General features: G+C 42.5%; 1 protein-coding gene across 1 annotated transcript in view; it reads right to left on the bottom strand.

Moving 5' to 3' along the window:
• Positions 1 to 845: 845 nt before the first annotated feature.
• The window catches only part of rybpb (RING1 and YY1 binding protein b), a 74172-nt gene continuing 58279 nt past the window's right edge, over positions 846 to 16738 (bottom strand). The window contains exons 3-5 of the mRNA XM_022662738.2: positions 14376 to 14663; positions 13284 to 13379; positions 846 to 2487 (exon numbers count right to left, since the gene is read on the bottom strand). Of these exons, the coding sequence (XP_022518459.2) occupies positions 2238 to 2487; positions 13284 to 13379; positions 14376 to 14663 (634 nt within the window). The 3' untranslated portion in view covers positions 846 to 2237. The remainder of the gene's footprint in view (positions 2488 to 13283; positions 13380 to 14375; positions 14664 to 16738) is intronic.

Below are 16738 nucleotides of genomic sequence, written 5' to 3'. Positions count from 1 at the left end.
ACTGTAGTCTGTGTGTTTACTGTGTTAAAACAAGCTACATGAAACAAACCACTAGCTTACAACTGAGTTGTAAATAAACTAAAATATTTTATCCACCCAAATAAACAGTTTTCAGGAGAGAAACTTGTTTGACTATAAAATAAAATGTTTTTCTTAAGAATGACAGTTTTGTCTACTAGTCCTACTGAATTAGAAGGGAAACATGGCGACACCTTTGTTCCTTACTAGTGAAACATAAATTGCACCTTATAAATGCAGTGCGCCTTATAGTCTGTAAAATACAGACTCTAGAAAAAGCATGGGGAAAGCCCTAGTTTAGAACTTCTACAATCACCTACAGTTCTTAGAGTTCTTTACTTAAAGAAATCTGAATGTAAATCTGAATCTGAATGAATGGAATGGATCATTTTAGTGTTTTTAGTGTTTTAGTTTCTCCACTACACACAATAAATAGAAACAAAGGACCAAAAAGGACCAAACGCAAACCAGTCAAACGAATCCTTTCGAAGCCATAAATAAAACCACGCAAGAACGCCAAGCCAAGCTAACATAACTTATTTTAGTTAATAACTGATTGTATAAAAGAAGAAGCAGCTGCTGCTGCAACCTCCTTTTAGGTTTTTAACCTGAATGTACAGGGGTTGGACAATGAAACTGAAACACCTGTCATCATTTTAGTGTGGGATTTTAGGTTTCATGGCTAAATTGGAGCAGACTGGTGTTCAATCTTCATTAATTGCACATTGCACCAGTAAGAGCAGAGTGTGAAGGTTCAATTAGCAGGGTAAGAGCACAGTTCTGCTCTAAATATTGTAATGCACACAACATTATGGGTACATACCAGAGTTCAAAAGAGGACAAATTGTTGGTGCACGTCTTGCTGGAGCATCTGTGACCAAGACAGCAAGTCTTTGTGATGCATCAAGAGCCACGGTATCCAGGGTAATGTCAGCATACCACCAAGAAGAACCAACCACATCCAACAGGATTAACTGTGGATGCTGTAAGAGGAAGCTGTCTGAAAGGGATGTTCGGGTGCTAACCCGGATTGTATCCAACAAACATAAAACCACGGCTGATCAAATCACGCAGAATTCAATGTGCACCTCAACTCTCCTGTTTCCACCAGAACTGTCCGTCACCACAATCAGTTATTGAGCTCTAAAACCAGGAATTTCAGTTTCATTCTCCAACCCCTGTAGCTCTATATATATATATCGAACTCTGGTGGGATTTGCCTGGGGAAGAATTGTTTTAAGTGGAAGGATGGATTAATGAATGAATGGATGGATGGATAAATGAATGGGTTTAAGCTCATGGACGTTGAACCACGTTGAACCATGGACCATGTGAAGGACAGTCCAAAAAAAAGGTTAAATCTGATTCACAGTGTAGCTAGCACCAATGTGGGAGGAGAAGAAGTTTTCTCAGGAGGCTCCAGAAACTCCAGAAAAGTGTAAAAAGAGGAGCCGTGAGCCGAACTACTACTACTGTTATTTAGCGAAGCTTCGACAGAACAAACCTCTAAAAGTATTAAGAAGATGCAACAGATAATAAATAAGTAAATATAAGTGTCGCAGCGGTTCGAGAAGAGTTGTTAAATCGTAGGCGGTTCTTGTGCACAGCAGACTTCTCTTTCTCTTCTCATTCTTCTTTCTTTCTTCTTCTTATTTTTTTTCTTTTTTTTTTACAAAAAAAAGAGCAAAAAGAAAAAAGTTGATTCAGCCCGATATTCACTTATACAAATATAAAACAATACATTACATACAAGAGTGGGATGCCGTCAAGGAGGGTGGCGCTATTCCCAGTATTCCCAGTATTCCCAGAGGCCCTGGCTGTTCCTGCGGTAAATCCAGTGATGCTGAGTGAGGTGTGATGGAGATTATCTGTATCCATGGTATATCTGGTATCCAATGGGAGGTCCACCAAGATATATAACATACAGTAAGTTATATCCATCAAAAAATCGTTTGAGAAGGAAAAGCTTCTGTGTGTGTGTTTAGGTAAGTAAATGTAAATGTGAGCATCCTTCCGAATGTAATGGGAAAATAAAAAATAAAAATGAATATCGTGGAATTAGAGACGGCAGGGTGACGCAGGGTGACGCAGGGCGACGCAGGGCGACGCAGGGTGACGCAGGGCGACGCAGGGCATGGGAGAAGGTTGATCCAGACAGCCCTCGGGGCTCCCAGCATCTCCACAGTGTCCAGAAGAAGGAAAAAGGGGGATTTGGAAGCTCAGAACGACTCGTCGTGCCCCACCGAGAGGTCTCCTTTGGGGGTGGAGGCGCGAGACGAGCCCTTGTCCATGCTCTCCGAGCCGGAGCTCTGGTGCTGCTGCTCGGATCCTGCGCTGGAGGTGACGGTGGAGGAGGAGGTGGAGGAGGAGCGAGTCTTCTCCTTAAAGTCTGTAATGATCACCGTCACGTTCCCCACTGTGATGGCCAACTGCTGGGCGGTGCTCCGGTCCACGTTCTTCAGTTTGGGTCTGTCAATCAACAAAGAAAAGACAGAATTAACCCTCCTGTAAGTTTGAAGATCTGGGAAAAATAGTTTAAAATATTTTTTTTCAGTATAAAACTTTGGTACCACTTTAAAATAAGACTACCTTTATAACGGTTTAATAAATGGTTTACAATTAGTTTATTAATGGTTACTTATTAGGTTGTAAATGCCTTAAAAATCATTAATAATCAGTTATAACACATACATAGAAAGGGCAACATAATAGATGGCTGTGGGTTCACTATTTGACAAACAACAGGTCATTGTTGCCCTTTCTACATATGTGTTATAACTGATTTTTAATTACTTTTAAGGCATTTACAACCTAAGTAGTAACCATTAATAAACTAATTGTAAACTATTTATAAACCCTTTATAAAGGTAGTCTTATTTTAAAGTGGTACCGAAACTTCTCCTGCTTGCTTTAATTAGTGTAATCAACATATAACAAAATTCTATGTTAGGTTTTTAATGTTATGTAAAGCTATTATGTCTAATCTGTTGGTCTTTCAAAAGTATTAAAGTAGTAAAATATTCAGAAAAGTTGTTAACATGTCTTTTTCTTTTTTAAAACGAGTAAATTATCCTAATTGAAGCATTACCTGTTAGAGGTAAGAAACAGCATTGCACTAAATATTGATAGAATAAAGAGCAATGTAGTTATTAATAAAATATTCACACTACTTCTTTGATATATTTTTTTAATAATTATTATTTTGGATATAAATTGGGTAATTAAACATGCACCGGATCAAATTGACCCGGCAACACCATTACTGTTCCTGACAAATGTACATGTACTGTTTTAGTGCATCAGTGCAGAATAAAATCAATTTGAGACACAGAGATACAGCTCTTGAAAAAAACAATAGAGAGCACTTAAACATCATGATTTTCTTTAATTTTACCAAATTAAAACCTCTGGAATATAAACAAGAGGAAGATGGATGATCACAAACCATCAAACCACCAAACTGAACTGCTTGAATTTTTACACCAGGAGTAAAGCAGCATAAAGTTATCCAAAAGCAGTGTGTAAGACTAGGTGATAAAAAATGGAGGAGAATAGGTGATAAAAAAAACAGTTATTCCACCAAATATTGATTATTTCTGAACTCTTAAAACTTTATGAATATGAACTTGTTTTCTTTGCATTATTTGAGGTCTGAAAGCTCTGCATCTTTTTTTTTTTTGTTATTTCAGACATTTCTCATTTTCTGTAAATAAATGCTCTAAAAGAGAATATTTTATTTGGAATTTGGGAGAAATGTTGTCTGTAGTTTATAGAATAAAACAACAATGTTCATTTTACTCAAACATAAACCTATAAATAGCTAAATCAGAGAAACTGATTCAGAAATTGAAGTGGCCTCTTCATTTTTTCCAGAGCTGTATATCAAAGTCGAGAAGTTGAACCCTCTTATCTTTATAACTTATCTTGAATTGTGGCTCTTGCTCAAGAATATTCATACATGCAAGCATATTACCTTTGATTGGATAACAACACTGCAAGACCAGGAGGCAGCGAGACAGACAAGTTAGAAACGTTTTAAAATAAGGACATTTTTACACTAATAACAGTCTTTACAATGTCATGTGTTACTTTACAACATGTGTAATAAAGCCCTGCTAAGTGCAGTTCAGCCACTGATCTAGTCTTAGAGTCTTTGTAAAACAAACAAATCCACCGGAGATCCTATTTAAACCTATAGTTACTCACACACCGAGGTGAGTAGTCCAGGTCCAGAAAGTAAAAAATCCACCCCGGGGTGGATTTTTACTTTTTACTAGTGTAAACAGAACTGTTCTAAACATACACCTATCTATCTCAATTGTAGAAAAAAGTAGATGTATAATAATGTTTTCCAGAGCTGTATATTTTTGCACTCAGGGACATTTTAGTAAAACAATGAACACTTCTTTCTTTCTTTGTTTTTGTCATGGCAACAAACAAAAACAACTTGTTTTTGTATCCAGCTCCATATATAGCTCAATACAGCTATATACACATTTATTTATTATTTATTCATTTATTAATCATATTTCTAAGCTATTTCTCAAGTGGCCGGTATTAAGATACACAGAATATCAATGACGGGTTTTAGCTGTTTAAATCTCTCCCAGACAATGTGACACACTGAGCCCTGCTGCTGGCACTGAGAACAGCGGGACGAGAGGCAGGAGAGAGAGAGAGAGAGAGAGAGAGAGTGGGAGTGGGAGGAAAACACTGAGCTGCTCATTTAAACTGAACCCACCACTAATACTCTCACACACTCCACTCATTCAGAGAGAAAGAGAGAGAGAGAAACAAAGAAAAAGAAACAGAGTGACAAAAAGATAATAGAGCGAGACAGAGAGAGAAAAAAGAGAGTGACAGACAGACAGAGACAGATAGAAAGAGGCCAGATAGTAAGAGAGAGATACAGCATGCATGAAAGAGAGGAAGAGATAGAGGAAGAGGAGAGAGGAAGACAAAGAAAAGAAAGAGTGACAGAGAGAAAGATTGAGAGAGAGACAGAAAAATAATACAGCAAGACAGAGAGAGATAGAGGGAAAGAGTGAAGGAGAGATAAAGAGAGAGAGACAGAAAAAGAGATAGTGAGAGAGATACAGGGAGACAGAGGAAAGATAGTGATAGACAGAGAGAGGGAGAAAGAGAGAGAGAGAGAGAGAGAGAGAGAGAGAGAGAGAGAGAGAGAGAGAGGGAGAAAATAATACAATGAGACAGAGAGAGATACACGGAGACAGAGAGAGGGGCAAAGTAACAGAAAGTCAGACAGACAGACAGACAGACAGACAGAGACAGATAGAAAGACAAAGAGAAAGATACACAGAGAAAAAGAGTGAAAGAGCAAGAGAGAGGGAGAGATACAGAGGGAGAAAGAAACACATGGAGAGAGAGAGAGAGATCCCGCAGCAAGATTGAGCGAGATAGAGGGAAAGAGAAAGAGAGAGGGAAATAGAGAGACAGAGGAAGAGAGGATTAGAAAGAGTGACAGAGACAGAGATGGAGAGAGAGAGATAATACAGCAAGACTGAGAACGATTGAGGTAAAGAGAGAGACAGAGAAAGCGCGAGAGTGCGTGGGAGGGGAGTGCTGTATTTGTAAGAGGGAGACTGTAAGAGAGAGAGAGAGAGAGAGAGAGAGTGGTCAGCAGCAGAAGAAATGTGCTCTGATTAAACTCAGTATTTTGTTGGTTAAGAGTTAAGTATTAGGAGAAGAAATTATTTCAACATAAATTTAAAACTCAGAAGACAAACCATACGATTTTTTTTTTCTAAAAAAAGGACTCAAAAGGACTTCATTCACATTAAAAACTAAAACAGCTAAAGCTAATGCTAACACATCTGGCTAGAGTGTGAAGAAGCTAAACTTTGGAAAACCACAACTGGAAAAGAGAGAAAATCTGAAGACTTCTAGAACACAGGAGAGAACAGATATCAGACCAGAGGACAAGAAAAATAAAAAAATAAAGTCATTTAAAGGAGGTAAGCCCTTTATTCTCCTGATTAAATCAGCTACACTAGCCGCAAAAGCTAAAGTTGCTAAAGCTACAGGGCTCAGTCAGTTAGAAATGGAAACATTCAAACAGCCAGAGGGGAGGAGCCTCAGCAGCCTAGCTATCTGCTATCCTGATAGCATTAGCAGTGAAACTGCTAAAAAGAAGTTTAAAACCAAAACTCTCAGAGAATTTCCAGAGACTCTGAAAGCAGATTTCATGATTATGCAGGGAGAAGAAATAAAAACAGATCTGCTGTTCTATACTGATGATCCAAATGCCTGGCACACAGCCCTCCGCTCAGCTATGCTAAACCTAAAAATGGCTGGAAACAAAACCATGAGACAGCTTTATTTAGACACAACTCCCAAATTCACTATAAACCTGTACAACAACGGCACTGTAATGGTTCAAGGCTCAGAATCTAGTCTTCAGCAGTTTGAAAAAGACTTTCCTAAACTGAAGGAATTAGCAGAGAGGGAGAAGTCTGCCCAGCTAACAGCAGCAGCAGCAGCAGCACAGCAGTCCCCCACAGCCCCTCCCCCTGCTGCTTCTACAGCCGCCCATCCCCCGACCCCACGCCCAGCCCCCTCCCCTCACACACCCAGAGCAGCAGTGTCTGTGCAGCGCATACAGGACTGCCTCGCCCTGCTGGAGCTGGAGATCATAGAGTTTAAAGAGAATAAACTACAGGAGAACGACACTATCCAACAACTGAGAAACGAACTGAACGAGTTTAAGCAGGAGAGCAGAACAAAAATCAGAAATCTTCAGACAAGCCAGACTGAACTAAAACAACAAAACAGTGCTCTAGAACAAGAGCTGAACAGAGTAAAACAAATATTAAAAGAGCAAGAAACTCTGATCTGTAACCTCCAACAACACCTAGTAATGCCAGTACATCCTCACAGCCAATCAGCAAGCTCACAGTCAGAGAGCAGCCAGTCAGACTCTCAGACCACCAAGAACAGCTTCAACTTCACAACAGCCACACAGGCTAGCCCCAGCCCATCAGACCGGCAGCCAGGTACTGCACCAGCCCCACAGCCAGCTAGCTCACCAGCCCCACAGCCAGCTAGCTCACCAGCCCCACAGCCAGCTAGCTCACCAGCCCCACAGCCAGGAAGCCCACCAGCCCAGGTCAGCTTCAGCCCACAGCCAGGTCCTGCACCAGCCCCACAGCCAGGAAGCCCACCAGCCCAGGTCAGCTTCAGCCCACAGCCAGGTCCTGCACCAGCCCCACAGCCAGGAAGCCCACCAGCCCAGGTCAGCTTCAGCCCACAGCCAGGTCCTGCACCAGCCCCACAGCCAGGAAGCCCACCAGCCCAGGTCAGCTTCAGCCCACAGCCAGGTCCTGCACCAGCCCCACAGCCAGACAGCCCCCAATTCTCACAAGAATCAACCATAGGGAGACCTACATCTCCACATCCTCCCAAAACTGCAGTTCTTATTGACTCCAACGGTAAATTTCTGCACCACCGAAAACTGTTCCCCACTCACAGAGTAGCAAAGTTTTGGTGTCCGACCACAGACAGCGCAATGAAGCTACTCTGTCAGTCGATGCTACATGACCCACAGAACATTGTAATTCACACGGGTACAAATGACCTGCATTCAAAAAGAGAGAGAGTGGCAGATTCCCTCAAAAAGGTAGCAGAGAAGGCCCACATAGAATTTCCAGAAGCAGAAATTACTATCTCTACACTGCTCCCTAGAAAAGATATTTCTGATGAGTTCATTAACAGCATAAATCAGGACATCATCACATTCTGTGCCATCATCCCAAAGGTCAAAGTTGTGGCCCACCCAACTCTACATGATGGCTACCTGTACGATCATGTACATCTTGATCAGGAGGGAATCAGACTTTTTGCTAATGATCTTAAAAATGCAACACTCGGAAAAGCCCCACCCATGCACAAACACGACAGAACTCAATCACATTACCATGCCCCGCCCAGCAGAGCCCCATCCAGCAGAGCCCCATCCAGCAGAGCCCCGCCCAGCAGAGCCCCGCCCAGCAGAGCCCCGCCCAGCAGAGCCCCATCCAACAGAGCCCCGCCCAGCAGAGCCCCGCCCAGCAGAGCCCCACCCAGCAGAGCCCCACCCAGCAGAGCCCCACCCAGCAGAGCCCTGCCCAGCAGAACTCCGCACAACAGAGCCCCGCCCAGCAGAGCTCCACACAACCCACATGAACATGAAATTGACAATATTCCTAACTGGTACCATCCACCTCCACATGTACTCACATATTCAGAGGTTGTTCAAGGTAAAAAACACTCAACCTCAGACATCACTGAAGTATGTCAACTGCTTCACCACATCTGTAAAATACTGGCATAATCTACAATTCTAAATATGAAGAAAGGTTGAAAATGATTTTGTAAATATAGTCTGCATATAAATGTGGAAATATTGAGAATATTTCTAACAATAATCTCAAATTCAATAATATTTTTTAATTAGTTTAGAATATAAACATTTCTTACATTTATTAAACATACTTACCTTTATACTTACCTATAAACATACTTTTATACATTCAATCACATTTTCACCTCTGTATACTTACCTTTTTAACCAACTTTTTATAACCAATGAAATCTCTTTCTATAAGTTCCTGGAATATTCAGGGTCTGTATTCATCCCTCTTAGGAAACAAAGCTTTAAATGCTGAATTCCTCAAAGCAATCACCAATCAGGACATTGTTATTTTGATCGAAACGTGGTGTCGATCAGATGTAGATACTCACTGTCCTTCAGGCTACAGGGAAATCCTTCTACCCTCTTATAAAAATTCAAAAATAAAACATGGCAGAGACTCAGGTGGGGTCATTGTGTGGTATAAAGAGAGCCTAATCTCAGATATAGAAATGATCAAAAAAGAACTCACGCATGTTTGGCTAAAACTAAAAAAAGGATTCATTAACTCTGACCTGTACATATGTGCAGCGTATACACCCCCTGTAGAATCCCCCTACTTTAATGAGGAATTCTTTAACAACCTCCACACAGAAATCAGCCATTTCCAGGCTCAGGGCAATGTGCTGTTGTGTGGAGACTTTAATGCCAGGACAGGTTCAGAACCTGATTTTATAGATAGTGACGGGAACAATCATATATTTAAGGCCTCTCCATACCTGACCCCGACAGTAACCATTCGTTTAAATCCGGACCCTGTGCTCAATAAAAATGGTAAGGAGTTAGTGCAGATCTGTCGAGGCCTAGGCCTGTACATGCTTAACGGTCGGATCCGAGGAGACTCCTTAGGCCGGTTCACCTACTGCTCAGCTCTTGGGTCTAGTGTAGTCGACTATGCCATTACTGACATGGACCCCTCCTCCATCAGTGCATTCACTGTCAGACCACAGTTACCACTATCAGACCACTGCCAAATTAATGTGTTTCTAAAAAGAGTTCTCCAATCAGAGAAACCCCAAGAGCCCAACCAACTAATCCAAATCAATCCGGCTTTCAAATGGACTCCTAACAGTGTGTCTGAATTTACCAAAGCAACCAGTTCTGCAGAGATCACTAACCTTATTAACATGTTCCTAACAACAGAGTTCCAAACTAACCAAAAAGATCTTAATCTGGCAGTAAATCAAATAAATCAAATTTATAACAAATGTGCAATCAAGGGGAACCTCACTAAAATAAAACAATACAAAAAAAGACCCCAGAATAAAAACTGGTTTGATAAAGAATGTGAAATTATACGAATACAACTTAGGCAACTCTCTAACCAAAAACACAGAAAACCACAAAACCCTGAACTGAGACAAAAATACAATGAAACACTTAAACAATATAAGAAAACTTTATATCAGAAAAAACAACAACACTATAACAAAACCCTACAAGAAATTGAAGATTCAATTAACCAAAACCAATTCTGGGAAAAATGGAACTCATTGAACAGCAAACAAAATCAGGATATTCCAATTCAGAATGGAGACATATGGAAAACCTACTTTGAACATTTATTTAAAGAAACAACAAATCTTACCCCCCACCAAAAACATATCCAGGATGAATTAGAACATTTAGAATTGGCAATTAAAAACAACCAAAACCCCCTTGATTACCAAATTACCCCAAAAGAATTGGCAGACGTGCTCCAAAATCTAAAAACAAAGAAAGCTTGTGGCCCTGACAGCATCAGGACTGAGATGTTAAAGAACAGCTCTCCTGATCTGCACAGGGCCGTACTAAAACTCTTTAACCTGGTTCTTAAAGCTGGCTGCTTTCCTGACTCCTGGAACAGGGGGCTTATTTCCCCGATCTACAAGAGTGGAGACAAATTCGACCCCAACAACTACCGAGGCATCTGTGTGAGCAGTAACCTGGCGAAGGTTTTCTGCTGTATCATTAACGCCCGGATACAGGCCTTCCTTGCCGAACACAGCGTCCTGAGTAAGAGTCAGATTGGCTTTTTACCAAAACACCGCACTACTGATCATATTTACACCCTACACACCCTAATCCACCAGCACGTCCACCAAAACACCAACAGTAAAATATATGCATGCTTTGTTGACTTTAAAAAAGCATTTGATTCTATTTGGCACACTGGACTCTTTTATCAGGTTCTAAAATGTGGTGTAGGGGGTAAAGTATATGATATCATTAAATCTATATACCTAAACAACAAGTGCGGAGTTAAATTAGGCAACAAAAGAACAGAATACTTCACTCAAGGGCGCGGGGTGAGACAGGGCTGCAGCTTGAGTCCAACCCTGTTCAATATCTATATAAACCAGTTAGCGGTGTTACTGGAACAATCTGCAGCCCCTGGATTCACTCTCAACAACACGGAAGTCAAATTCCTGCTCTATGCAGATGACCTGGTGCTGCTGTCCCCCACAGAACAGGGGCTACAGCAGCAGCTGGACCTGCTGGAGCAATACTGTCAGAACTGGGCCCTGACAGTCAATCTGGACAAAACCAAAATTGTAATCTTCCAAAAAAAGCCAGGTCTCAGAAAAACAGCCACCTTTTCACTCTGGGAAACACCGCCCTAGAGCACTCATTACACTACGATTACCTGGGCCTGAAAATCAGCGCCTCAGGAAACTTTGATCTGGGAGTGAATGCACTAAAGGAAAAGGCCAGAAGAGCCCTCTTTGCAATCAAGAAAAAATTCCACAAAATAAACATACCAATTAAAATCTGGTGTAAGATATTTGATAGCGTTATTGCGCCTATTGCGCTGTATGGAAGTGAGGTTTGGGGACCACTCAGCAAACTCGACTATACTAGATGGGACAAGCATCCCACAGAGACCCTGCATGCTGAATTCTGCAGGAATATACTAAAAGTTCAAAGAAAAACACCAACAAACGCATGCAGGGCAGAATTAGGCCGATTTCCACTTATCATAGCAATTCAAAAAAGAGCTTTAAAATTTTGGAACCATTTGAAATGTAGTAATGAGAAAACCCTGCAGTATAAAGCACTAAAATCCCAAGAGCTCAGCCCTAAACCCAGTCCCCTCTGTCAGCTGGTTCTGAGATTAACTAACCCACTGACCCCTAACACACCACAGCCTCAGTCCAGCACTGCTGACCAAAGTCCAATCAGAGTCCACCCAATCATCAAACAGACCAAATCAGACTATCTACAACACTGGGACAACCACACCAGAACCCAGTCCAAATTACAATGCTATCGGGCCCTAAACAGACCGTATGAATTAGCAGAGTATCTCTACACCGTCAGAGATCCACAGCAGAGACAGATCCTGACCAAGTACCGGCTCAGTGACCACAGCCTGGCCGTAGAGACCGGCAGGTATAAACAGTCCTGGCTGCCCAGAGAGGAACGAGTGTGTGGTCACTGTAAGAGCGGTGAGGTCGAGACAGAACTGCACTTCCTCCTGCACTGTACAAAATATAACCTTATTAGAAATAATTTCACCCAAAAACTTAGAAATACCCACCCAAACCTAAAAACCCTGAGCGAATGTGAATTGGCAAAAATATTTCTTGGTGAAGGAAAAACAGCACCTCTTGCGGCTAAATATGTGGCAACTTGTCACCGCCTGAAGGACAGTGAGTAACTCCCCTAATAAACAACTGTTAATATTATTATACTTGATCATTATAATCACTATAATTTTTTTATTATTACTATTGTTATTATTATTGTTGTTTTTACTATTATCATCATTGTTGTTATTATTATTATTGTGATTTTTTTATTATTATTTTTATTATTATTATTATTATTATTATTCTTTCTTTAATTAATTGATGTTTATGTTTCATCGTTGTTTCACTATAGGTTCGGTTGTGATATTTGTGTGCTTTGGCAACATTGTTTTTTTTTAAAACAGTCATGCTAATAAAGCCAATTTGAATTTGAATTTGAGAGAGAGAGAGAGAAAGAGACAGACAAAGAAAAAGAGAGATAAAGTAATACAGCAAGACAGAGAGATACACGGAAGGAGAGAGGGGCAAATTAACAGAGAGACAGAAAGACAGAGACAGAGATAGAAAGACAAAGAGAAAGATACACAGAGAAAAAGAGTGTGAGAGTAAGCTACAGAGAGAGAGAAAGAGAGAGAGAGGGAGAGATACAGAGGGAGAAAGAAGGACATAGAGAGAGAGCGATAACGCAGCAAGACTGAGCGAGATAGAGGGAAAGAGAGAGGGAAATAGAGAGAGACAGAGGAAGAGAGGATTAGAAAGAGTGACAGAAAGAGATGGAGAGAGAGAGATAATACAGCGAGACTGAGAACGATTGAGGTAAAGAGAGAGACAGAGAGAACGCGAGAGTGCGTGGGAGGGGAGTGCTGTATTTGTAAGAGGGAGAATGTAAGAGAGAGAGAGACAAAGAGACAGATAGAGAAAGAGATAGAAAGACAAAGAGAAAGATACACAGAGAAAAAGAGTGCGAGAGTAAGCTACAGAGACAGAGAAAGAGAGAGAGAGAGATACAGATGGAGAAAGAAAGACATGGAGAGAGAGCGATAACGCAGCAAGATTGAGAACGATTGAGGTAAAGAGATAGAGAGAGAGAGAGAGAGAGAGAGAAAGCGCGAGAGCGGGTGGGGGTCGCGCTGAGTCGCGCTGCAGCTGTCTGTCTGCTTTATTCTCTGACAGAATGACGTACAGTAGCGGTTAAATCCGACGCGACGTGTCTCCAACTGCAGTTATTAATATATTACAATATATAACATCCTAATGAGACTCAGAGCGAGAAGAACCTGCAGAGCAGGTTTATAAAGTTAAAGGAACGTTTTACATATAAAATCCACAGATAAAAAGTGAGGCACCTGGAGGTGTGAGAGTTCTTGGTCTTGGTGGTGGATTTCCCCGACTGTATGCTGTTCCTTTCACTGGGTGGGCTTTGATGGATGTCTGTCTTGGGTCTGTGAAGAGGAGAAAAGAAGAACAAGAACATAAGAAGTTGATATCTGTTACAAAATATGATAAAAATGATATGTTAAAGCACTTTGCTCAGGCATGCTCAGCACATACTTCATTTTCATTTTAATTTATTTCATCATTTATTCATCATTGTCTGCAGCAGCTAGTGAAAGAAAATATTTAGAAAAACGAGTCGAAAAGCAGGAAAAGCACCGTGTCTACATCAACCCGTGAATTAGTATTCATGGCCCCGCCCACCTCGGCTCGGGACCGCCCACAGAGCAGAGCTGAAGCCGGGCAGCGACGCCGTCTCGTCAGATAGGAGGAGCTAACAGCGCTAGGAACAGCATGCAGTTCATTCCTGTGTTATTTGTGCGAATAACACATCAGTGTTTATATACTTTACCCAGTAATTCAGAGCTAAGAAACAAATGGTAAGAATTAGTCTATGGAGGAAAAACACCACCAGCCAAGTACAATTGAGATAGATAGGTGTATGTTTAGAACAGTTCTGTTTACACTAGTTAAAAATAAAAATCCACCCCGGGGTAGATTTTTTACTTTCTGGATCTGGACTCTACCCACCTCTGTGTGTAAGTAACTATAGGTTTAAATAGGATCTCCGGTGGATTTGGTGTTTTACAGAGACTCTACAGTAAGACTAGGTCAGTGGCTGAACTGCACTTAGCAGGGCATTATTACACATGTTGTAAAGTAACATATAACATTGTAAAGACTGTTATTTTTTAGTGTAAAAATGTCTTTATTTTAAAATGTTTCTAACTGTTGTTCGTCTCTCTGCCTCCTGGTCTTGCAGTGTTGTTAGCCAATCAGAGGCGATATGTTTGCATGTATGAATATTCATGAGAAAGAGACAAAATTCTACATTTTCTACATTTTACATCACAGTATCGTGACATAATCGTTATTGAGGGCAGCATATTAACGATAGTGAGATTTAATGGTTCTGAAAATCTAAATCTCTTTCAATTCTGTACCTGGTCTTTTTGCTGTTGGGTTTCTTGGTGATGGTGGGAGTGATCTCCTTCTCTCTGTCTTTCTTCTCTTTCTCCTTCTCTTTCTCTTTCTCCGGCTGCTCCTTCTCGATGGTCTCTTTGCTCGGGGTCTCGGTGTCGGGCGCGAGGTTTCTCTCAGGGCGCTCCTCCTCCACCCTCTCTTTCTCCGGTCTCTCTGGCCTCTCCTTCTTCTCTTTCTTCGGGGGAGGAGGGGTGGCGTACTGCTGGGCCACCTGCTGAGCCACCAGCTGGGAGTTTATCCTGGGCTTCCTGTGGGGTCAGACAGGAGTTCACATTAAAGAGGAATGTGCTAAACACATCAAATCTAACCCTGACCTTATCCACCTCAGAGTCTCCGTACCCTTCAGTACACTGAGACGAGGCGTCAAGAATAACCGGCAAATATTTGGTAACACTATCAATGCAAGTATACAGTAAATAAAGAAACATCAAGTATACCTCTAGCCTTAAGATATTAATAATCAGGCAAAGTTTCTGAAAAAGATTTTATAATACAGTGAGATGATAAAAGTGTGGAGATCACAGTGCCAAATCTGGTTCAAAATACGGCTTTTATGAAAGCTCTTTGCCATGAGGTGGCATGTTGAATGTCCAGTGGCCAGTAGGAGAGAGCTGAACCCAAAACAATCACACATCAATCACACATCAAACAACCTTATGCCCAAGTTTCATTGCTGTAGTGTTTTGTATAAAAATATATAGTATAGTAAAATAGTATAGTATAGCTTACCCACCCAAGATGGCGGCGCGTTAACACGCAGCGGCCGCTCCGGGTCCGTTAAATGGTGCTTTTGTGTTACTATTTGTCGTTTTTTCTGTTTATTTCCTGCAAATATGTGCATCGGAACACCCGTGCACATGTTCTACCACCGCCAGACCCTGCTACAGTGGAGAAATCAGCCAGAAAACACGCTACCGGACGAGGTTCTGCAGACGCTACTTGTGTTTTGGTTTTTTGTGGAATCGTGGCTGAACGACAACATTCCGGACAGCGCCATTCAGCTAGCCGGGCTAACCGTGTTCAGAGCGGATAGGAGCGCGGCTCTATCCGGGAAGACCCGCGGTGGAGGCGTGTGTGTTTACATCAACACGGAATGGTGTAACAACGCTGTGACTGTCGCCAAACACTGCTCTCCGCTGGTGGAGTTCCTGATAGTCAAGTGCAGACCTTTTTATTTAGTACGGAAGTTCTCCGCCGTGCTAATAGCTGCTGTCTACATCCCACCCAGCGCTAGCATTGGTGCTAATGCTAAAGAGGCTCTGTGTGAACTCTATCGGACTATCAGCGATCTGCAGAACAAACACCCAGACGGACTGTTTATTATCGCCGGAGATTTCAACCACGCAAATCTCAAGTCAGTGCTCCCTAAATTCCACCAACATGTGGACTTTGCAACGAGAGGAGCGAGCGCGCTGGATCTTGTTTACACAAACATCCCCAGCGCGTACCGGGCGGAGCCCCGCCCCCACCTCGCTTTCTCGGATCACATGTGTGTGTGGCTGACTCCAACATACACACCACTCATCAGACGCTCCAGACCAGTTCAGAAGCAGGTGAAAACCTGGCCAGCAGGCTCCATCTCTGCCCTTCAGGACTGTTTTGAGTGCACTGCATGGGACATGTTTAGGGAGGCTGCTACTGAAGGCGATTCTGTTGATTTGGAGGAGTATGCAGCATCAGTCACTGGCTACATCAGCAAGTGTATTGATGATGTCACTGTCTCCAAGACCATCACCACATGCCCAAACCAGAAGCCTTGGATGACTGCTGAGGTACGTGCGCTGCTGAGGACCCGCGACTCCGCCTTCAGAGTGGGTGACAAGGTGGCCCTGAGGAAAGCGAGAGCCGACCTGTCACGAGCCATCAGAGAGGCAAAGCGCGCACACGCCCAGAGAATCCATAGCCACTTCAAGGACACGGGTGACGCGCGGCGCATGTGGCAGGGCATCCAGGCAATCACCAACTACAGGACAATGCCACCGTCCTGTGAACGTGATGCCTCCCTCCCTGATGCCCTGAACAACTTTTATGCACGGTTTGAGGCACAAAACAACACGATGGCGAGAAAGACCATGCCCAAGCCGGACGAGCAGGTGTTGTGCCTGACTGCAGTTGACGTGAGAAACACTCTGCGCAGAGTCAACCCACGGAAAGCTGCAGGACCAGACAACATCCCCGGCAGAGTGCCCAGGGAGTGCGCAGACCAGCTGACAGATGTTCTCACGGACATCTTCAACATCTCCCTGTGCAGCGCCACTGTCCCAACGTGCCCCAAGTCCACCACCATCGTCCCCGTGCCGAAGAAGTCCACAGTGTCCTGCCT

The sequence above is a fragment of the Astyanax mexicanus genome, chromosome 5 (genome assembly GCF_023375975.1).
Source record: "Astyanax mexicanus isolate ESR-SI-001 chromosome 5, AstMex3_surface, whole genome shotgun sequence".
NCBI classification, from domain to species: Eukaryota; Metazoa; Chordata; class Actinopteri; order Characiformes; family Acestrorhamphidae; genus Astyanax; species Astyanax mexicanus.
Note: the sequence above shows the minus strand (reverse complement) of the source record. Positions and strands in the feature narration are given on the sequence as shown.